Genomic DNA, 22,869 nt, shown 5'->3' on the forward strand with positions numbered 1-22,869 from the left:
TTTTACAGATGAGTAAACTGAAGTAAATAAGGTCAAATGACTTGCCAAGGGTCACACAGCTAGTGTCTGAGGTCAGATTTAAATTCACAAAAATGACTTCCTCATCCCAAGCCCAATGTTCAATTTACTGCACCATCCAACTGCCCCCTGAAAACTGCATGACCATTTATTACTACAATAAACTGGGTCACTGGTATAGAGCTTGCCACATACTGCCCTTATGTTCATTGAATGAAATGTCTTTAACAGGAGAGGAAGATACAAAGGGAAAGTCTAATTTCTTGTTACCTTCATAAATTCATATACACATAGAAGGCAAAACAACTGTACTATAATAACCTAAGTTTGGCTGTGGCCATAAATCAAATACTATTTTTTTAAGGAATAAGAGTGATAATACTATGACATATTTAAAAACATCCTTCTACAATCCATAGTCATATGAAAAATTTCTCTAAATAATAACTTATTAGAGAAATGAAAATTTACCACCTCAGACCTCTCAGACTGGCCAATATGACCAGGAAGGATAATGATCATTGTTGGAAGGGTTGTGGGAAATCTGGGACACTATTACACTGTTGGTGGAGCTGTGAACTCATCCAACCTTTCTGGAGAGCAATTTGGAACTATGCCCAAAGGGCAACAAAAATGTGCATACCCTTTGATCCAACAATACCACTACTGGGTCTATATCCTGAAGAGATGATGAAAAAAGGTAAAAACATCACTTGTACAAAAATATTCATAGCAGCCCTGTTTGTGGTGCAAAGAATTGGAAATCAAATAAATGTCCTTCAATTGGGGAAATGGCTTAGCAAACTGTGGTATATGTATGTCATGGAACACTGGTGTTCTATTAGAAACCAGAAGGGACAGGAATTCAGGGAAGCCTGGAGGGATTTGCATGAACTGATGCTAAGTGAGATGAGCAGAATCAGAAAAACAATGTACACCCTAACAGCAACATAGGAGCGATGATCAACCTTCCATCAGAGCAACAACCAGGGACAATTTGGGGTATCTGTGATGGAGAATACCATCTGTATCCAGAGAAAGAACTGTGGAGTTTGAACAAAGACCAAGGACTATTACCTTCAATTTAGACAAAACCTGATATCTTATTGTCTGATCTTGTTATCTCTTATATTTTATGTTTCTTCCTTAAGGATATGATTTCTCTCTCATCACGTTCAATCTGGATTCATGTATACCATGGAAACAATGTCAAGACTAACAGACTGCCTTCTGTAGGGGGGTGGGGGGAGGGAAGTAAGATTAGGGGAAAAATTGTAAAACTCAAAATAAATAAAATCTTTTAGTACAAAAATATCTATTTAAAAAAAGCATCATTCTATAGTCTAGAGAAAGGAAAACAATCTACTTCATGGATGAAAGAAAAAAGTAAACCTATTGTTATGTGACTGAGAGACCCTTCCTTCATAGGAACTCCCTGGGATTTGGAAGACCTCCATTGCAGGAGAACCCAGTTATACATGACTCAACAGGCATTCAGGAAACTGCCAAGGAGAATTACTGGAATAGATGATTTCCAAAATTGCTTCAAACTCAAACTTTTTGGTCCTATCATCTTCACTCCCCTGGACTCTTCTCTGCACTAAACTGTAAGGATATAAAATAATAAATAAAATAATAAACTATTTCACCATGGTAACCAACATTACATTTACCATTGTACGTCACCCCCAACTGTTACATTGCTACATTGTGCAAAGCCAAGTCAAAAAGAATTCCCCGATAGACCACGTCCAAAAAGGTGATTCATTTTCCACATATATCCTCATTCTTTTTCATGCTGTAGTTTATTGACAAGTTATGATTAAGGTCTCCTTGGAAAATTACCAAGATGGGCCCGACTTCAAGCTCAGAATCCCAAAGACTATGGTCTTCTCTTCCTGACCCACCCAGGTATCTCCAAATTCAAGTAAGGAAAGTCATCACTCCCTGTGAGGTGAAGGACCTTTATCTTCAACCAGCCATGGCCACTATTTAAACAATCTTAGGTAAAAAACACTCTTGCAGGTACTAACATGTAGCTCTCTCTCCCAGACATCTGAGATCCAGTTAATTATGATAGCCCACAGAAGGCTTCCCAACTTGTAATCACTTGGATTGCCTTTATTGAAAGACTGCTTAATAAAAGTTTATAGATTGGCTTCTTCAAAGGTAAAACAATCACTGGTAATTACAAGATTAAAATATCTCACGTTTTCAGTGGGAATCTTTCATTGTATTCTTTGAATAACATAAACTGGATAAAAATGTCATTCACTAAAAGCCCCTTCAGCAGAGCAACAAGGGTTTTATTGACCAAAGTGAGCAAACAATAGCCAAGAAGAGCTCAGAAAATGTTTGAAAGATTTAAGCTATCATTTTATTGGGGGTTTTTTTTAATTCATTTAAGGCAGTGGGGTTAAGTGACTTGCCCTAGGTCACACAGCTAGGCAATTATTAAGTGTCTGAGGCCACATTTGAACCCAGGTCCTCCTGACTCCAGGCCGGTACTCTATCCACTGTGCCACATAGCTGACCCCTATCGTTTTATTTTTAACAATTTTTTCATTTTTTAAATATTTCTAAATTATTTAAAACTATCTGGTCATATAAAAATGCTAATAATCACTAATGATTAGAGAAAAGTAAATTAAAACAATTCTGAGGTACCACATCATACCTATCAGATTGGTTAATGGAAAGGAAAATGATAAATGTTGGAGATGTGGAAAACTGAAGCCCTAATAAGAACAGATTCAACCCTGAAACTCAGTCCTTCAGGTACCCAGACTGACCAGTTTTGTACCCTGCCTCATGGCCCAATTGAACATCAATGGGGGTCTCAGACCAGCCCAAGGAGAAGTTGAGCCACAAGGAGAACGTTTTAGAATATGTAGCAGAAAGGAAAACAAAAAATCTGAATCTAATATTACAGAAGTGTGCAAGCCAGCACAGGATACTGAGAGGCTGTGACCTCTCTTCTGTGCATGCTACGTAAGATTGCATTTTCATTTTGGGAGCCAGATCACATGTCTGGTTGATACTAAACTCACAAACCACTCAAACTTATTCACAAAATGTGGCAGCTGGAAGAAACCTTAGTGACCATCTATGCCATTTCTCTACCCCCCATCAACTCACTTTATGAACAAACAAATCAAGGCCACTGAGGTGTAGTGGTTTGCCTGAGATCACACAATTGGAGAGCAGCAGAGTCTCAGTTTTCATGATCTAAATCTCCTAATTCCAGTCAAATCCATTGCCTCATCCCAAATTCTTAAGATACAAGGGAATTCAACTTCTACTCCCTTGATTCCCAGCAATGATGATGCCTAATACTGCATAGGTTTCATTTCTAATTATAATATGCCTTCTTTTAATTATTTAGCCAGAACTTCACAGAGATCTAAGTCATGTACAATAAGTAAAGACCCAGTTCACTGGCACTGAAAGGGTCCTTTAGGTAGCTCTTCCAAGTGGACAGGGATTTCAGACAGCTTCAAGATCAACTAAACAAGGATCTCCCCTAAGATGCAACAAAGGAATGGTTATCCAGTCTTCCATCAAAGGTCTCTGATGAGAATGAATGATGGTGGTGGTAGAGATTGATTGATTGATGATGAGGATGAGGATGATGATGACGACGACATCAACAAATATTTATGATGTGTACTAAGAGTTTTACAAATACTACCTCAGGAATCCACCACCTTTCTGGGTAATTGGCTGCTTCCTAGGAAAGTACTGATCAATGGGAAGTTTTCTTGCTATCAAGTTTCAGTGATTTCCATTCACTGCTTCTAGTTTTCCTCTCTAGCACCACAGAGAATAAGTCTGAGGTCTCTTCCAGTTACCACCCAATTCATCAATAGGAAAATAAGGAAATTAAATTCAAAAGAAACTAAGCTGCTCACTCAGGGCTAACCTGGGAAAGGTTCATTATAAGAAATTATTACTGGAAGAAAACCTAACCCAACCCCTTCATCTTACAAACAAGGACAATGAGGTTAAAAAAAAAAGGGAAATAGTGATCTTTATAAAGGGGAAGCCTAAATTTTGATGACTTTCCCCAGGTTGTGCAATTAATGATTACACAAAAATCACTAGCAACTGGTTGTGCAATTAATGACTGCACAAAAATCACTAAAATATTGGAGATCATATAGAGAGAATGACTGTTCCCTCCATGGTCTCCCAATTTTGTTCCAAATCCAAGTCCTCTGACTTAGGGTATGTCCCACCATACACCTCTTTCTTTCTTTAAAGACCATTTTAGAGCAGGAGGAATCAAGATGCAATAGAAAGTTACTATGTTGACAAGGAATATCAAAATACATACAGAAGAAAACAAAGTTAAATCTCCTATGTTCAAAACCTCCAAGAATAATATGAATTGATCTCATGGCATAGAAGAACTCAAAAAGGATTTTGAAAGTCTAGTAAGAAATAGAGGAAAAAGGGGGAAGAGAAATGAATAATACAAGAAAATTACAAGCTTGGTAAAAGAGACACATAAAAAATACTAAAGAAAATAATATCTTAAAATGACAAATTGGGTAAAATGGTAAAAGAAGTACAAAAATTCAAAAAAGAGAATGCCTCAAAAAGAAGAATTGATCAAATGGGGGAAAAAAAAGGAACAAAAATTCGCCAAAGTAAAAAACTTCTTAAAAAGTAGTCAGGGGGAGTTCAGTAGCACATCGATAGAGCATCCACCCTTGAAGTCAGGAGAACCTGAGTTCAGGTCTAGTCTCAGACACTAAATTGTCACTCAGCTGTGTGACCCTAAGTAAGTCACTCAATCCCAATGCCTTGCAAAGATAAAAAAAAAAAACAAGTAGAGTCAGTCAAATGGAAAAGGAAGTACAAAAAGTTCACTGAAGAAATTAATTTCTTAAAAATTAGAAGTGAGCAAATGTAAGCAATGACTTTAAGATAAATCAAGAAACAATAAAATAAAACGAAAAGAATAAACAAAAATAGAAGAAAATATGAAATATCTCATTAGAAAAATAACTGGCCTGGAAAATAGATATAGGAGAGATATTTTAGAAAATTATTGGATTGCCTAGAAGCCATGATCAAAAAAGGAGACTAGATAGACATCTTTCAAGAAATTATCAAAGCAAAATGCCCTAATATTTTAGAACCACAAGGTGAACTAGAAATTGAATGAATCTACCAATCACTTCCTGAGATACCAAAATGAATGTTGCTAGAAATATTATAGTCAAATTCCAAAGCTCCTAGATCAAGTGGAAAACACTACAAGCAACCAGAAAGCAACAATTTAAATGATGTAGAACCACAGTCAGTATGTCACAAGGTTTAGTACCTTCTTCATTAAAGGACTGGAAAACTTTGGAATATGGTCTTTTTTAGGGAAAAGGAGCTAGAAATTGAACAAGAATCACCTACCCAGAAAAAACTGAGTATAATCCTTCGGGGGGGGAAATGGGCATCTAATGAAAACTCCTTGATGAAAAGACCAGAGTTGAATAAAAAAATTTGACTTTCAAATACAAGACTGAAGAGAAGCATAAAAAAGTAAATAGGAAAGAGAAATAATCTTATAAGGTTAACTATTTGCATCTCTACTTGGGATAATAATATTGACTCTTAAGAACTTTCTCATTATTAGGGAAGTTAGAAAGAACATATATAGACAGAGGGAACAGGTATGAGTTGAATATGAAGGAATGATCTCTCAAGATTAAGAAGTTATAGAGGAATAAACTGGAAGAAAGAAATGGAGAGGTAAAATGGAGTAAATTTTCTCACATAAAATAGGCAAGAAAAATCTTTTACAGTGGATGGGAAGAGGGGGAAGGTAAGGAGGAGTAAGTGAATCTTTCATCAGAAGTGGCTTAAAGACAGGATAATATACTTACTCATTTGGGTACAGAAATCTATCTTACCCTACAGGAAGGTAGGAGGGAAAGGCAATCAGAAAAAGGGAAGGGGTGTGTGTTGGAAAAAGGGTAGATTGGGGGAGAGGGTAATCACAAGCAAAACAATTTTGAAAAGGGACAAGGTGAGTTAAAGAGTTAAAGAGAGTTAAAATAGAATAATTGGGAAGAGGAAGGATAGAAGGAAATATAGTTAGGCAAAGAAACAGAAAAAACTTTTGAAGCAAGTTTCTCTGATAAAGATTTCATTTCTCAAAAATGTAGAGAAATTTATAACAATAAGAACCATTTCCCAATTGACAAATGCTCCAAAAATATGAGTTTTCAGATAATGTAATCAAAATGATCTGAGGTCATATGAAAAAAATGCTCTAACTCAATGCAAATTTAAACACTTCTGAGGTACTACCTCCTACCTAATAGATAGGCTAATAGGACAGAAAAGGGAAATATCAAGTGTTGGAGGAGATGTGGGGGAAATGAGACATTAATGCACTGCTGGTGGAGTTGCGAACTGATTCAACCAATTTATAGTGCAAAGGGTTATAAAAATGTGCATCTTTTGACAGAGCCATACCACTACTAAGTCTTTAAAAAAGGAAAAGGACCTATAAATACAAAAAACATTTATAACAGCACTTTTCTGATGGCAAAGAATAAAAAGTTGAAGGAATATCCATCAACTTGGAATGGCTAAACAAATTGTGATATGTGGTTATGTTAGAATATGATTCTTCTCTGAGAAAAGATGAGTAGGATGCTCTCAGAAAAACCTGGAAAGACTTATATGAGCCTATGAAAAATGAAATGTACTGTGTACAAGGTAAAAACAATATTTTAATCAATTAAAAGTGAATGACTTTTCAGACAAAAGTCTGAAAAGAGACCTTTGGGGAGAGCTTAGACTAAGAGCAGGGGCTAAGTAGGCACCAAGAGTGAAGTGACCCAGGGTCAGAGTCCTGGACAAGGAGTCAGTGTCAGAGGACAAGAAAAAGATTGAGCCTTGCATCTTCACCACTCCTCTCCCTCTGAGATACTTAGCAATCAGTGGCACAGGACACATGAGAAACAGTCCATTCAGGCTAAAAGGAAAAAGTCAAATCATCAACAGAATTTTCAACTAATTATTTTCATCTTTTATTGTCATTATTGTTCATAGCCATTGTGGGTCTAAACCTATTGGCAGGAGATAGTCATTGGGGATCTGGAGTCACAATCCAAGTCATCAAAAGACAAGGCCAAAATTCAGAAGCTTGATCTTGAATGATGAAGTGACCTACTTAATGGAATCAGGAACAATTTCAGGGAGTTCTTTCAGGCATAATTTATGGGCCTTACTCAAAACAGACATACAATGTGACAATCTTACAAGGCCATTTTGATTAACATGAGGAAATGGAACTGTCCAAGACAAGAGACTTAGCCTGTTCTGGGAGGGTGGTGGGGCAAGTTCCAGAAGGGAGGTCACAGGGAAGAACAATTGGTTCTCATTCTTCCCTAAAATGTTGAAATTCTCTGGGGTTGGAAGGAACCTTCAAGTCATTCCCACACCTCATCCTAAACCTAGGGAGAAGATAGAGCCAAGAGAGGGCCCAGGAACTTCATCAAATCACACAAGTCCTAAGTCTCAAAGTTAGTTTTCAAATCTTCTGATTGCAAATTGTATGTTCTTTTCTAACCATGTTCCTGGAAAGCATTACTCACATCCCAGGTCAAAGTGTCTCATTTACTCATAACCATAAAGCACAGCTATAATTCTTGACTTGTGCCAAAAGGTGGCCTAAAATGATGACAAACCTAACAGAAGGGAAATTTGGGTTTGTAATCAGAGGAGCTTGGTTCAGATCCAGGCTCTGCCCTTACAAATCACCTTCTGAGTCCTCAGTTTACTCAAATGTAAAAGAGAGGGAACTGGCTCGGTGGAACATTAGTGAGACTACAACCCTGGGTTCCAAAGACTTTCTCCCCACAAGAAGATTGTGAAGAGATTCCAGGGGATCCATGGCCTTGTTGTGAGGGAAAAAATAGGCCTTTTTTTCTCTACTCGCTAGTTTCCTTCAGAATATTTTGTGGTTTATTTAGTGTATTTAAGTCTGACCCTGAGAACAAGGAGGTCCCCAACTACAGAGCAATTAACTCTCCAATGGCCACACATCCTCAGTGCTTGGAAGGTGAAAGATCACAAGATTCTACCCAATTCTCACTATCTGTTTTCTACTCTTTATATCTAATTGTAGTATACAGTAACAGAAGTGGGGAGTTAAGGGGAGCAAAGATTCATCAAGCACCTTCTTCTATACACTAGCGACTCTACTAAACACAAAGATTTCACTGGATCCTTACAACAACCCTGGGAGCTAAGTACTATTATTATCCTCATTTTACCTTCGAGGAAACTGAGGCATACAGAAGTTTCACCGACTTACCCAAGGTCACAGAGCTGGTAAGAACTCTCACCACTACACCACAAATTCAGAAAGATAATGTACAATAGAGCATTCAACAATCTCTTCTTTGATGTCTCCTCTTAATTAAAGGTGTGAGGGTCAAGTCTTTCTTAATACAGGCTCTCCCTGCTCTAGCCATGTCCCACCCCTCTCCTCCTAAGCCCTCTCCCTTTTCTGGAATCTTCCCTGCTGAAATACTCCAGGTGCCCTAGTGGGTTCCCTTCTGGGACATCATAAGAGGACATCAATCCAACCTGGCCTACTAGGGGCCACAAATAACTGCTGGCCACCTCTGGTTCCCTGAACTTTTCTAAAGAATAATTAAGCAACAATGTTTGTTGAATGAATGAATAACTCAAATGAATGCATAACTCAAAGAAGGAGGGAGACCACTCATCTAACTGGACAAGAACAAAGAAAATTGAGATAAACACCAGCCAGGCCTAGGACCATGGAGTCTTCTCCCCAGAGCATATATTTCTATTGCCAGGCAGCCATGACCTGGCCAAAATTCTGGCTCTATTCCTTGGCCATCTCACTTTAGAGGTATCCATAACTGTTCACACTTGATTGGAGGGAGAACAGTGATTCCATGGAGTTCTTCTGGACTTATCTCCCCCGTGTGCCCCTACCCTTGGATGTTTAAGCCCTGCAGTCTTTCTTTGTGTGATTGTTTATATACATATATACATATATATATGTATATATATATATATATATATATATATATATATATATATTATATATATATTGCTTTTAACATTGACCATTTCTTTCAATTCTTTTATGAAACTCCTGCTGTCCTAAAATCATTTCACCAAAATGAGAGACATAGATACGTACCCCATAATCTTTGGCTGCAGTGACTACTCTCATAAGGACCTCTTCCTCCACAAAGGGCCTCACAGCATCATGGATGATCACAACTGTGGGGGTGGACAGCTTGATATCAGTATGGTCTCCTGCCAAGGCCTTCAACCCATTGAAAATGGACTGGTGACGGGTAGCACCAGCTTCCACCAGGGTGACTCGCTGATGTTGGTAACGTTGGATGATGGCCATCATTGTGTCCATGTTCTCCCTGGTCACAGCCACAACAATGTCTTTTATCCAGTTCACCCTGAAAGACAGGAGGCAAGAAGGTACATTACAGACAAACAAGGCCTTTGAGGTACAAGCAAACTTATATGAAGATCACAGAGGGAATCTACTGACCACAGTCATACGAACTCTCCTCAGAAGTTTACTGTCTATGTGGTTCTATCTCTCCCATTCCCTGATCTCCCTCTTCTGCCTGCATCTTAACTCAAAGAGAAGGCACAGGCAAAGCACACTACAAAGTCATAGCTTCAGATAGATGCTAGTTATGTTTAACAGGGCCTCTGCCTCCAAGAGAGAAAAGTCACAAAGGGGAAAGACCCAGTCCATTTGATTAATTAAGGGAAAATCAAAGGAAGGAAGGATCTGGATACCAAAGGAGGTCAAAACCAATGGCCCAGGCAAAGAGAGCATCAGACACATAGACCACACACAGGCTCAGGACTTCCAAGCTGAACCACAGTAATTAGGTTATTACCTAGGAACATAAGCAGAAGAATGGCCTGGAATCATACAAGGAACTAAATTGTCCAGATCCTTTCACTCAGAGACCCTACTACTGGGAATAGACCACAGGGAGGTCAAAGACAGAAAAGTTCAACTGATGCCAAAATATTCCTACAGGCAATTTTGTGGTAGCAAAGAACTAGTAACAAAGGAAGTGCAAACAAAAGAAAACAAAGGAGAATGTACACAATAACTACAATCACATAAATAAAAGCATCCAAATCAATATATTAAGGGGGTTTTATGTGCTGGACACAGTGCCAAGTACTGGTAATACAAAGATAAAAGGAAGCTAGCCCCTGCCTTCAGGGAATTTACTTTCTTCCCCACAGAGCAAAGAAAAAAAAAAAAGGCTCTGTTCAGTCTTTTTAATAGACAAGCCAGTTAAATGTTGCCAGAGAACTGAAGCCCACCACCATGGAACTTCAGAGGGGGGAATAAACCAATCAGAGTCAATGGATGATGATGTCCTTCCTTCTCAAAAAAGACCCCAACAACAGGGAGCTGATGCCATGACAAGCATAATTAGATTTGAGTGAGGGGGTGCTGAGCTCAATCACCAGTCTCATGTTGTCCTCCAGAGCCATCTGTGTCCAGGGGCCAGATATGAATCAGGATGATTAGAGATGGCCCTGGATGCGAGGCAATCAGAATTAAATGGCTTGTCCAAGGTCACATAGCCAGTTGTCTGAGGCTAGATTTGAATTCGAGGGCTGAGGCTCTATCCACTGCACCACCTGAAAGGCCAGTAGACACAACAGGAAGTAAGGATGTTTACCAATGGCTTTCAAGTTTACACAATTTTTCCATGGATTATCTCCTTTAGGTCTGAGCATCTATAGCCTCCTAGAAAGGAGCCATAGGCTCACAAGAGGCCAGGGTATAATTACCCTCTCCCCCAATCTGCCCTTTTCCAACACACACCCCTTCCCTTTTTCTGATTGCCTTTCCCTCCTACCTTCCTGTAGGGTAAGATAGATTTCTGTACCCAAATGAGTATGTATATTATCCTGTCTTTGAGCCACTTCTGATGAAAGATTCACTTACTCCTCCTTACCTTCCCCCTCTTCCCATCCACTGTAAAAGATTTTTCTTGCTTCTTTTATGTAAGATAATTTACTCCATTTTACCTCTCCATTTCTTTTAGTATACAGGGTTTTCATTTACAATCTAATTTTTAGATGATACTTGTAAGAAGCCTACTTCATGTTCCTTCTCCCTTTCAATTAATTATGAAAGAGTATATGAGCTTATTAAATCTGAGATTTTCTTCTTGCCTATGATTATAGTGGTAGTAGTAGCAGTTGCAGCTGCTATAGCAATAGTACTAGTGGTAGTGGCTAATACTTCTATAGGACTTAAAGGTTTATAGATAGGATACCTTCTTTGATCTACCACAATCCTGTAAGACAGTCAAGAAATTTTGAGGAACCTGGTTTCCCAGAGCTAAGGCCCAGCAAGTAAAACAGTCCTTTGCACTCTGGATAATCTCACCCTCTGGCAAAATGTATTTCCTTTGACCAGCACCAGGTGCTTTTTGAGGGAGCTCCCCCTATTTCCCAGAGGCCTGACAGTCAAAAGGCTGCAGCCTAAAGCCATCCATCACAGCTCCTGACAGGTGCCCAAACCTTGCTTTTTCTAACTACACAATGAACACAGTCAGGTACTGTACTCCTGGTCCTGCCAGCCTAACTCTGGTTCTGTACCCCACTGAACAATCACAAGGTTCAATGACCTTTTAGACTTGAGACCCTCAACTTGGAGACTGACCCTACAAGACTCAGGAATGTCTGCACTGTCCAAGCAGGAGCTTGCCATGGAACTACTAAGACTTAAGAATGATCATGTTGTGGTCCTTTGCCCTGGTCTGCTAAGCCCTCCTTCTCAGCATGGGGAATGGGGAGGTGGAGCAGATCCACTTTTGATTCCTGATGCTCATCTCTCTAGCTTACTCTATTCACTCCAACCACCCACAGGTTAGAGACCCATTCCAGTCTTGTTAACAGGTGCTATTATATTTCCCATTTTACAGATAAGGAAACTGAGGCATAAAGTCCAATGACCTGCCTAGGATCATATGGCTAGTAAGTGACTCAGGTATGATTTGAACTCACATTTTCCTGACTCCAAGCCCAATGCTCATTATAGCTACTAACATTATCTCACTGCTTCTAAGCAAACAGTAAATAAAGTGATCCTCCACTTTGACAAAGAAATTCCATTATGAAACAGTTCCCCCGGGAGTCAAAGACAACTGAAGAAAGCATAAATTACCCCTAAACACTCATAAAAACACTTTTGTGAGAACCCCAATTTGCAATATGACTGTTAAGAAATATGATTATACCCTGACAAATATGAGGAATTTGGGGGAAAAAAAAACAGGATTCAGAGAAAAGATGAGAAAGACAGTGACCCAAACAGGCTACTCAGAAAGGCAGAGGTGCCAGGAGAAGTGGAAAGACCAGTCTCAGGGTCAGCACAGACAAGGATGCCCATTTTTCTCTTCTTAGAAGAGAGGATGGAGACTTGGGGTGTGGGATATTGCATCCCCAGTCAGATGGGACACTAGTTTTGCTTAAATATCTTTATTTTGCCATGAGACTGTTCAGTGATAAAGCAAGATAGACCCCAAAATGACTGTGGTACAAAAACAAAAAGGATAAATAAAACTTAAAAAAGAGAAAGAAAGACACTGCCCTGGAAGAGCAGCTCGACTTTCCAGGTTATTGCATTTTTTACATAACCCACAAATCGCTGGCACCATTTTCTAATAACAGTCTGACAGAAGGGGGTCATATTGACCTTATTTAGAAAGAAAAAAAATCCCTTTAGCAGCAAAGGGCTAAACTCCAACTGGGGACACTGCATTTTTTAAAAGATTTGCAAAATGCTCCTCAGATATCTCATTTTATCATAACAACAACCCTGGGAGGCAAATGCTATTATTATTCCCATTTGACAGATGAAGGAACTGAGGCAGAGAGTGGTTAAGTGACTCCCCAAGTAACACAACTTCTAAGTATTTAATTACAGGCAAAGATAGGTTTCTACATTCATTGTTTTGTAAACTTTTGAATTCCACATTTTTCTATCCCCCTCCTTTCTTGCTCCCTCCCCATGGCAGTGAGCAATTTGAACACTGCACTTTTTAAAATGTTGACACCTCCACCCCCAAATCTACAAACCCATGACACTGTTCCTCTGGGGTGGGAATGTGGAATTCAAAACACCATGAGAAGCCAGCATAGAAGGAAAGAAAAGGAAAGAATCAAAAAAGCCCTTTCCCTAGAGCCAGGGCTGTCTTCAGTGGGGGCCTGATGCCATCCCACTCCCCTTCATCCTTCATTCCTTCTGCCACCTGTGTCCCCATCCTTGGGAACATGCAGCTACTGAAAGGCAGCATGCCACAGTGGGTAGGAATCTGGCCCCTGAATCAAGAAGTTCTAGGTTCAAGTCTTTTCTCAGATGATACTGACTGAGGGATCCCAATCCTGGCCAAATCACCCTGCTACTTCTCACAAACTCCAACTAGTATTAGGAGAGGGAGTTCTTTCTGTTAGAAGGTGTGACTGCAATAAAATCAAAACTACATTTCACAAAATTTAGATGAGGTTCCCCCCTTTCAAAAAGTCATTTTTTTTAAACTAAAACCTCTAGAGGGAAATGACCATCTTAACCCCCCTAAACTCCAAATTCAGATTTCGATATAGGCAGCAATGGAGAGAACATCAGGCCAGGAGTCTGGAAGACTCCTCTTTCTGAGTTCAAATCTGCCCTCAGATCTTTAGTAGCTGAGTAACCCTGGGTAAGTCACTTCACCCTATTTGCCTCAGTTTCCTTATCTGTAAAATGAACTGGAAAAGGAAATGGCCAATCACTTCAGTATCTTTGCCAAGAAAATCTCAAATGGTGCCATGAAGAAACAGATATGACTCAAAAACAAAAGCCACCCCTGAACACTTTAGATAGACTTGTCTAACTGGCTACAAATTGGCTAAATGTAGTCTTCTGCAGCCTTTATTACCTTTTTCAGGTTCAAAAGACCCACATCAGAAAAATTTAGTGAGTATTGGGCTCTGACCTAGGAGTTCAACCTCACCTGTTTCAATAAGGTCACCCATTTACCAAGATTCCTTAGTGAGCCCATGTTGGACCACAGTGAGAACCACATCTCTGGTTAAAGCTGAGGACACCTCCTTCATAACCCATTCCACAGTTTTCTGGGACCTGACCTCAAACTCAAAAGTCTGAAGATTCTAAAGCAAATGATCCTCTCCCCCTCTTCCTTGATCCCAGGTACCTGATGCCAGAGTGGTTTGCCATTTCCTTCTCCTGGTCATTTTACAATGAAGAAACTGAGACAAATAGGGTGAAGTAACTTGGCCAGGTTCACTCAGTGAGAAAGTGTCTGAGGCCAGATGAGTCTTCCTGATTCCAAACCCAAGGCTCTGTGCCACCTAGCTGGCGTCTCCAGTCTCAGGGTATCTCTGGAGTTCATCGTCTCAAAGATTAAGCCTTAGGCTCCAATGGTCAAATCTATGCAATGGTTAGATGAGGCTACAATTCATGGGTGGCTGGTGATTCCTGCTCAAAGCAGTGTGGTGTCCTCATGCTACCACTTACCCATGTGGTGGCCAGTGGAGGTGTTAACTAGATCAGCCCTATTATAAAGCATCAGTCATCAAAACTGTTTGGTATTGGCTAAGAAATAGAGTGGTGGACCCCTGGAATAGACTAGGTGTAAAAGCAGGAGATGACTATAGTAATCTGCTGTTTGATAAACCCAAAGAGCCCAGCCATTGGGATAAAAACTCCCTCTTTGATAAAAATTGCTGGGATAACTGGAAGTTAGTATGGAAGAAACTTAGATTAGACCAACACCTCACACCTTTTACCAAGATAAGACCCAAATGGTTACAGGACATAGACATAAAAAAAAACAATACTATAAGCAAATTAGAAGATCAAGGACTAGTCTACCCGTCAGATCTATGGAAAGGAGAGCAGTTTATGACTAAGGAAGAGATGGAGAACATCACTAAAAACAAACTAGATGATTTTGATTACATTAAACTTAAAAGGTTTTCCACAGATAAAACCAATGTAACCAAGATCAAAAGAAATGTAGTAAATTGGGAAACAATCTTTACAACTAATGATTCTGACAAAGGACTCATTTCTAAAATATACAGAGAACTGAGTCATATTTTTAAAACAAAAAGCCATTCCCCAATTGACAAATGGTCAAAGGATATGCAAAGGCAATTTACAGATGAGGAGATCAAAGTCATCCATAGCCATATGAAAAAAAATGCTTTAAATCATTATTTAGAGAAATGCAAATTAAAGCTACGCTGAGGAACCACCTCACACCTCTCAGATTAGCCAATATGACCAGGAAGGATAACGATCATTGTTGGAAGTGATGTGGGAAATCTGGGACACTACTACACTCTTGGTGGAGCTGTGAACTCATCCAACCCTTCTGGAGAGCTATTTGGAACTATGCCCAAAGGGCAACAAAAATGTGCATACCCTTTGACTCAACAGTACCACTACTCGGTCTATACCCTGAAGAGATGAGGGAAAAGGGTAAAAACATTACTTGTACAAAAACATTTATAGCAGCCCTGTTTGTGGTGGCAAAGAATTGGAAATCCAGTCAATGTCCTTCAATGGGGGAATGGCTTAGCAAACTGTGGTCTATGTATGTCATGGAACACTATTATTCTATTAGAAACTATGAGGGACAGGAATTCAGGGAAGCCTGGAGGGATTTGCATGAACTGATGCTGAGTGAGATGAGCAGAACCAGAAAAACACTGTGCACCCTAACAGCAACATGGGAGTGAGGATCAACCTTGAAGGACTTGCTCATTCCATCAGGGCAACAATCAGGAACAATTTTGGACTGTCTGCAAAGGAGAGTGCCACCTGTATCCAGATAAGGAGCTGTGGAGTTTGGGCAAAGTGCAAGGATATTCCCTTTAATTTAGAAAAAAAACAAATATCTTATTGTCTGATCTTGTTACCTCTGAGACGTCTCTTTAAGGATATGATTTCTCTCTCATCACACCCAAAACAAAGTAAAGACTGACAGAGTGCTTTCTGTGGGGGGTGGGGGGAGGGAAGCAACATGGGGGGAAAATTGTAAAACTCAAATAATATCTTTAATGAAAATAAATTTTAAAAAAACTAGATGAGCCGTACGCCACACAGCCGGACACACACGACACACGCGGCATTCACACCATCAGCAGGGCTCCCCTCCTCTGGGGCGCCCCGTCTCACGACTCGGGGAACCACCGACCACAGTGTCTCCGGGCCCGGACTAGCCTGGGGGCCCACGGCGCCACGTGCTCCCCGCACCCCAACCGGACAGGCGGGGCGGGGGCGGGGCCTGGCTCCGCGCAGGCGCGCTGCCCGCCCCGCCCCGCCCCGCCCCGCCCCCGCGGCCTACCTCTGCAGCGCCTGCAGCGTGTGGCTGAGCAGCGGCCTCCCCAGCACCGGGCAGAACTGCTTGGGCGTGGGCCCCCCCAGCCGCTCCCCGCAGCCCCCCGCCGGCAGCACGGCCGCCACGGCCAGCCCCGCGCCGGCCCGCGAGGGCCCCCGCTCCATGGCGCGCCGGCCTGCCCCGCCCCCGCCCCTCCCCCGGGGCCCGCGGCCGGGCCGCTAGGGCCGGGACACCGGAAGAGCTTCCGGTCCCCCCCACGCCTCCCCCGGAAGTGCCCTGGGAGCGCCCCGGGCGCGCCCCGCCCCCCGCCGCGGGGGCCGCCGGGAGAGCCAGCGCTTCCCGCCACGGAGGAGGGCCCCGGGGCCCGCCGGGAGCGGAGCCGCCCGCAGGTCAGCCCCGGGCAGCCCGGGCCGGGCTCCGGACGGCTTCTCCGTGCGGGCGCCCCGCAGGCCGCCGGGCCCCTGTGCGGCTCCCCGGGCCTGGGGCCGGGCCGCCGGGCCGGGCCTCGTGTCGGCGCGCCGCGCAGCCCCCCGAAGCCCGGGGCCGGGCCGCAGCCCGCCGGGGCCGCGCACTAGTGCGTGTCCAGCCCAGTGGCAGCGGGTGCAGCGCCGGCCCTGCGTCAGGGGGCTGCGGGCAGGGGGCCGGGGCCTGGGGTCAGGGGGGCCTGGGGTCAGGGGGCTGCGGGCAGGGGCCTGCGGTCTGGGGTCAGGAGGGCCTGGGTCATGGGGACCTGCGGTCAGGGGGGCCTGGGGTCAGGGGGGCTGCGGGAGCCTGGGGTCAGGGGGACCTGCGGTCAGGGGGCTGCGGGCAGGGGGCCGGGGCCTGGGGTCAGGGGCCTGGGGTCAGGGGGGCTGCGGGGGCCTGCGGTCAGGGGGGCCTGGGGTCAGTACGGCCTGGGTCATGGGGACCTGCGGTCAGAGGGCCCTGGGGTCAGGGGGGCCTGGGTCAGGGGGCCGGGGCCTGGGGTCAGGGGGGCTGCGGGGGCCTGCGGTCAGGGGGCCCTGGGGTCAGGGGGGCCTGGGTCAGGGGGATCTGGGGTCAGGGGGGCCTGCGGTCAGGGGGGCCTGGGTCATGGGGACCTGCGGTCAGGGGGCCCTGGGGTCAGGGGGGCCTGGGTCAGGGGGATCTGGGGTCAGGGGGGCCTGCGGTCAAATCCAGCCCCAGACACTGGGCATCACCTAGCGCTGTGGCCTTGGCAAGCCACTCAACCCCGCTGCCTTGTAAAACCTAAAAAAAACTAAATGTGACGCTAAAGCTGGACTCTAGGTCCCTGCTGTCTTCAATTAAGATGAAAATTAAGGGATGGGTTTTTCCTTACCAGAGTGTTAGTATTTTTGTCATGAGCCTTTGCAAACATTTGAGCAGAATCCTCTTGTTTCTGACCCTCATTTGTACACTAGCTGACTTTTTTTTTTTAGGTTTTTGCAAGGCAAATGGGGTTAAGTGGCTTGCCCAAGTTAGGTCATTATGAAGTGTCTGAGGTCAGATTTGAACTCAGGTCCTCCTGACTCCAGGGCTGGTGCTCTAGCCACTGCGCCACCTAGCCACCCTACTAGCTGACTTTCAATGAGGTTTTTGAAGTAAGAGGTGATAAGATGTAAATATGGAAATAGTATTATAAAGATATTCATGTATTTTAAAATAAGGGCATCTTTTTTTCCAGGGAAAATTTGAGGGTTTTGATGATCCAAAGGGACAGGGAAGGACACACAGTCAGAGTGAGTCAGCAAACACATGGCAAATGAGGAATTCTACAAAAGTAAAAAAAGTAAGTGGTGAAGAAAATGAGAAACTCATTACCTGGAGAGAATGAAGGATAGTGATTGATGGTGAGTCCTTGGAGTTAGCAGTTCAGGGTCCAGAGGAGAAGGCCCCAGCATTCTGGGGAGACCCCAGATCCTGCATGGACTATTGTCCCATAGAGTGATAGGAGGTGACTGAGTTGTGATTTCATTGTGAAAATGAATGGCTCCAAGGATTAGAGTATGTATGTGTGCATATTTGGATAGATAGAGATCAGGGCAGCACCACTCAGATGACCTTGAAAAAGTACTCTGCCTGCAGAATGGTCACTGCAGGTGGGCAGCCTCTGGCTGGAATGCCTGGACAGCAATCCCTGCCTCTATTTCACCTGCATTCAGAGCTACTCTGTCCTGGACCTGCCTGGTGCCAAGGCAGGCCAGTACTGTGATCACAAGCATAATGATGTCAGTCTTTGAGATAGCTAGGTTGTAGAGTTTTCCTCCAAGGAAACCACAATATCCAATTCCAAATGGGTACAGCTCATTTGTTGACTCAGTACCTTCCATTCCTATTGAATGCATTCTGATAAAACCAGTGAATTAGTTCAATCATTTCCCTCAACTGCCAAGCTGAATATCGTAAGCATGGAAGCAGCTTTTTGTGAGTGTGTATGTATGTGTGTGTGCAAGTCAGCAGGAATTGTGAAGCACTTGCTGTGTGCCAGCCTTGGTCTCTGCCCTGAAAGAGCTCAAATACAAATTGGCAATGCAATGGGCACACACCAGTGGACATACTCAATATATATATACAGGGAAGATGGAAAGTAGTCTCAAAAGGGAAGGTGTTGGGGGGGAGGGGCAGGGGAAGGAATCAAGAAAAATCTCCTTTTGACAGTTGACTTTGAATTGTCTTGAGAGCAACTGGATAAGCTATAAGTTACAGGGGAAGAGAGAGTTCTGGGCATGAAAAACAATCCCCTAGAGCCTAGGCAAAATCATGAATAACAAATGAATAAGTGTGGTAGAATCAGAGTGTTAAAGGGAATAAAGAGTATGAAGATGTCAAATAGGAAAGGTCCAAGTGGTAAAGGAATTTGGAAGCCAAACAAGAATTTCTCAACAAACTGGAGTTTGTTGAGAAAAGAGGTGACTTAGTTAAGACTTGGACTTAAGGTAACTCAGTTTAGCATTTGAGGGAGGATGGACTGAAGTGGAAAGAAATTCGAGTCAGGGAGACCCTCCACCAGGTATTGACATCATCCCAGAGAGAGGCAACGAAGGCTGGCACCAGGGTGGGGGCCAATATCAGAGGAGAGAAGGGGACATCTGAGAAATGTTCCAAAAATAACATGGACAAGTTTTGGCGACAGAATGAATGTGGGCAAGGGAGTGGACAGGGAGAGTAAGGAGTCAAGTGTAACAACCAGGTTGTAAGTCTGAAGTCTGAGGGACTGGGAAGATGATGGAGGATGATTACTTGACAGTAAGAGAAGTTTAGAAAAGGCAGGAGTGAGTGGGGAGAAGTGGTTCAGTTTTAGGGATGTTGAGTTTGAGATGTCTACAGGACATACAACTGGATATATTCAAAGGGCAAGATGGTACAAGATGCTAGCTGAGGACAAAGGTTGAGGCTCAATAGAGAGCTGAGAATCATCAGCATAGACACAATAATCCAATCCATGGGAGCTAATGGGATCACCAAGCAAGACAATGTAAAGGGAGAAATTGGGACTCACCCAAATAGTGGGTGAAGAAGACCTGGATGAAGAGCCATCCATACAGTGAGAATGAACAAACAAACAGGTCAAACTGGGAGAGAATAGTGTCATTGAAACCTAATGAGGGGGCAGCTAGGTGGCGAAGTGGATAGAGCACTGGCCCTGGAGTCAGGAGTACCTGGCTTCAAATCAGGACCCAGACACTTAATAATATAATTACTTAGCTGTGTGGCCTTGGGCAAGCCACTTAACCCCAATGCCTTGAAAAATCTAAAGGAAAAAAAAACCTAATGAGAGAAAAATATCCAGAAGAAATGGTCAAAGAATGATGAAGACTGAGAAAGGGCCATCGGAACTAGCAGTTAGATCATTGGTTAGATCAATGGTCTAAAGATAAGAACAAACAATTCTCAAAAAAAAAAGAATTTCAAGTTAGTAAACCATTTTAAAGAATGCTCTAAAATCAATAATGATAAGAGAAAGGTAAACCGAACAGCCCTGAGGTTACACATCTGGCAAAGATGATCAAGAATGGGACTAGACAATCTTGGAGGGATTATGAAAGCTAATTTCAGGAATCCATTGTTGGTGGAGCTGTGATTTAACATAATCAGTCTGGAAAACACTTTGGAATTTTACAAATGCCGAAACTACCTTTGGATCCAGAGATTCTGCTGTTTTCTAATATACCCACTTTTTTAAAAGAATTGGAACCTTAGATTCCCACCAGTTCAGGAATAGCTAAACATATTTTGATCCATGAATGTAAATGAAATGTGACTGTTCCTCAAAAAGTGATGATGATAATGCAGAGAAGTATGGAATGATTTAAATGAACTGATGCAGAGTCAAGAAAACAATATCCATAATGTCTACAGTGATGTAAATGGAAAGAAAAATCATCACAAAACAATGAAATGAATGATACAAAATTACAAACAACAAGCTTGATCTCCAAAGAAGAGGCATGAAAAGATAATTTCCCCAATCTCCACACCCTTTCCTTTGTGGAAGCAGAACATCAGAATGGAACACTGGGAAAAAAAATTTATATACATATATATTTATATATAATTGAAATATATTTTAAAATATATGTTTTAGTATTGCTGAATTTGTTTTCTCTTGTCTTCATTTTCATTTTTTCTTTTTAGAAATGTTTATCAAGGGGCAGCTAGGTGGCACAGTAGATAGAGCAAGCACAGACCCTGGAGTCAGAAGGACCTGAGTTCAAATTCAGCCTCAGACACATAATAATTACCTCTGTGATCTTAGAGAAATGACTTAACTCCATTAAGAAATGCTTGTCAAGAGATGGCATTCTGGAAGGGGGAAAAGGGAGAAAAACAAGGAATAATTTTATCCAATCTAATAAGGGGTGGGGGGGACTCAGTTAATGATGAAACTGGAAGGTAGCCTACAGGCATTTAGAAGAGAACTAGAGGGCAGGGTCTAGAAACTCTGTATAAACAACTTGCTTCAATGACTTCAATGGAAAGATTACAGAAGATGGATATCTGGGGTGGGCAGATCAAGTGATGGTTTTCTAAAGAAAGAGATGGGGAGAGACTAAAGCTTAGAAGGTGGGGGGGTAATAATGGGAACAATCCACCCCCACATCAAGTAAATTTGGAATATTGGATTATTAATAAATTGCTCAATTAATATGCCCCCATTCTCACCAACTGAGTTGCTCTAATGTGAATTGATCTACCAACCTAGTAATGTGAAGATTGCCACCAGTTTATTAAAAGCTACAATTTTTCATCCATGCAAAATAGAGAACACAATGTTTCTTTTACTGACTTTTGGTTGATTCAGATAATTGGTTACAAGCTGTGTATTTTTATCAATGGGTATTTCACCATTGGGTAAAAGCTGTGGTTTCCATGGGATTTTTATATACAATTGGAGCCAACTCCATCATGTGGCCATAACGGTTGCAGTAGAATCCAGAAAGCAAGGGCCAATCGTGGAGGCTGCCCTCTGTGGGAATATTTCTCTCCGGTTCTCAGACTCCAGCTGGGGAGCTCTTGAAGAACCCAAGTGGTGTCAGAACCAAAAACTTCACCGATTTTATTTCATGAAAATGAATAGGAAGGAATGAGAGAAATGAGGGAAGGAAAGGGACCTCTCCTTCAGTTAGTGGCCACTTTCTATGGTTAAAAGCTGTTGGTTCTCCCTAGACCTGAAGAACCTTATAGAAAGCACATTCTGAATGTGAGGTCTTGTCCTCATAGTTTATTTATGCTTGGGAAATCATTCTAGGCTTAATCCAAGTGGAATTAACTAGAACTACTCAACCCTCCTCTCATATTCCAATTATCCCAGGGTTTAAAAGCCTTTGCTGAGGCTTCTGGTTGGTGCCCCTCTATGGTAAGGGACTTTAGTGAGATTAATGATTTATATGTCAAAAAATCATTAAGAAGAGAGTTAAACTGACTAACCATAGATAGGGCAGCCCCTAGCAAGGGCTGATGCATCCGAGCTCCCTTACGGCCAGGAATTTAGCTCATAGCCATGACTCCTTCTGAATCTTTAAGATTCTGATATAGACATGAAAAGTGAGGGAATGATCTGAAGGATCAACATATTCAAATGGAAGATATTCAGGTGTTTTAAATTTTTAAAACATCTGTTAAAAATCTTTTCCATAAGACTTGACCTGTGAGATATTGGTAGAACAAGTGGAAATATTTTCTTTCATCCTGGGACCAAGAGGTCTTTTGGTCCCAACAAAAGCTGGGAATTTATTCTCCTAATACTATACTATAGACTTGAAGCTTAGCCCTGGCACTTAATTACTGTATAATATAATATAATCATTCAATTAACAATATATTATTTAAGGGACTGAGCTGGGTTTAGACTTGTAAAAGCATAGACTTAGAGCTGGACAGGAACTCCAGAGACCATCTAATCCAACCTCCCTATTTTTCAGATGGAGAAACTGAGATAAAATGAACTGCCTGAGGT

General features: G+C 42.2%; 1 protein-coding gene across 2 annotated transcripts in view; it reads right to left on the reverse strand.

The window, feature by feature from the left end:
• The window catches only part of CRPPA (CDP-L-ribitol pyrophosphorylase A), a 253,954-nt gene extending 237,409 nt beyond the window's left edge, over positions 1 to 16,545 (reverse strand). The window contains exons 1-2 of one of the 2 annotated variants that reach the window (XM_074195414.1): positions 16,440 to 16,545; positions 9,215 to 9,491 (exon numbers count right to left, since the gene is read on the reverse strand). In XM_074195414.1, coding sequence (XP_074051515.1) covers positions 9,215 to 9,445 — 231 coding nt within the window. In that variant the 5' untranslated portion in view covers positions 9,446 to 9,491; positions 16,440 to 16,545. The remainder of the gene's footprint in view (positions 1 to 9,214; positions 9,492 to 16,439) is intronic. The other variant, XM_074195413.1, reaches the window with a different exon arrangement.
• Between the last annotated feature and the right edge of the window lie 6,324 nt (positions 16,546 to 22,869).

The sequence above is a fragment of the Macrotis lagotis genome, chromosome 7 (assembly GCF_037893015.1).
Source record: "Macrotis lagotis isolate mMagLag1 chromosome 7, bilby.v1.9.chrom.fasta, whole genome shotgun sequence".
In the NCBI taxonomy this organism is placed as follows: Eukaryota; Metazoa; Chordata; class Mammalia; order Peramelemorphia; family Peramelidae; genus Macrotis; species Macrotis lagotis.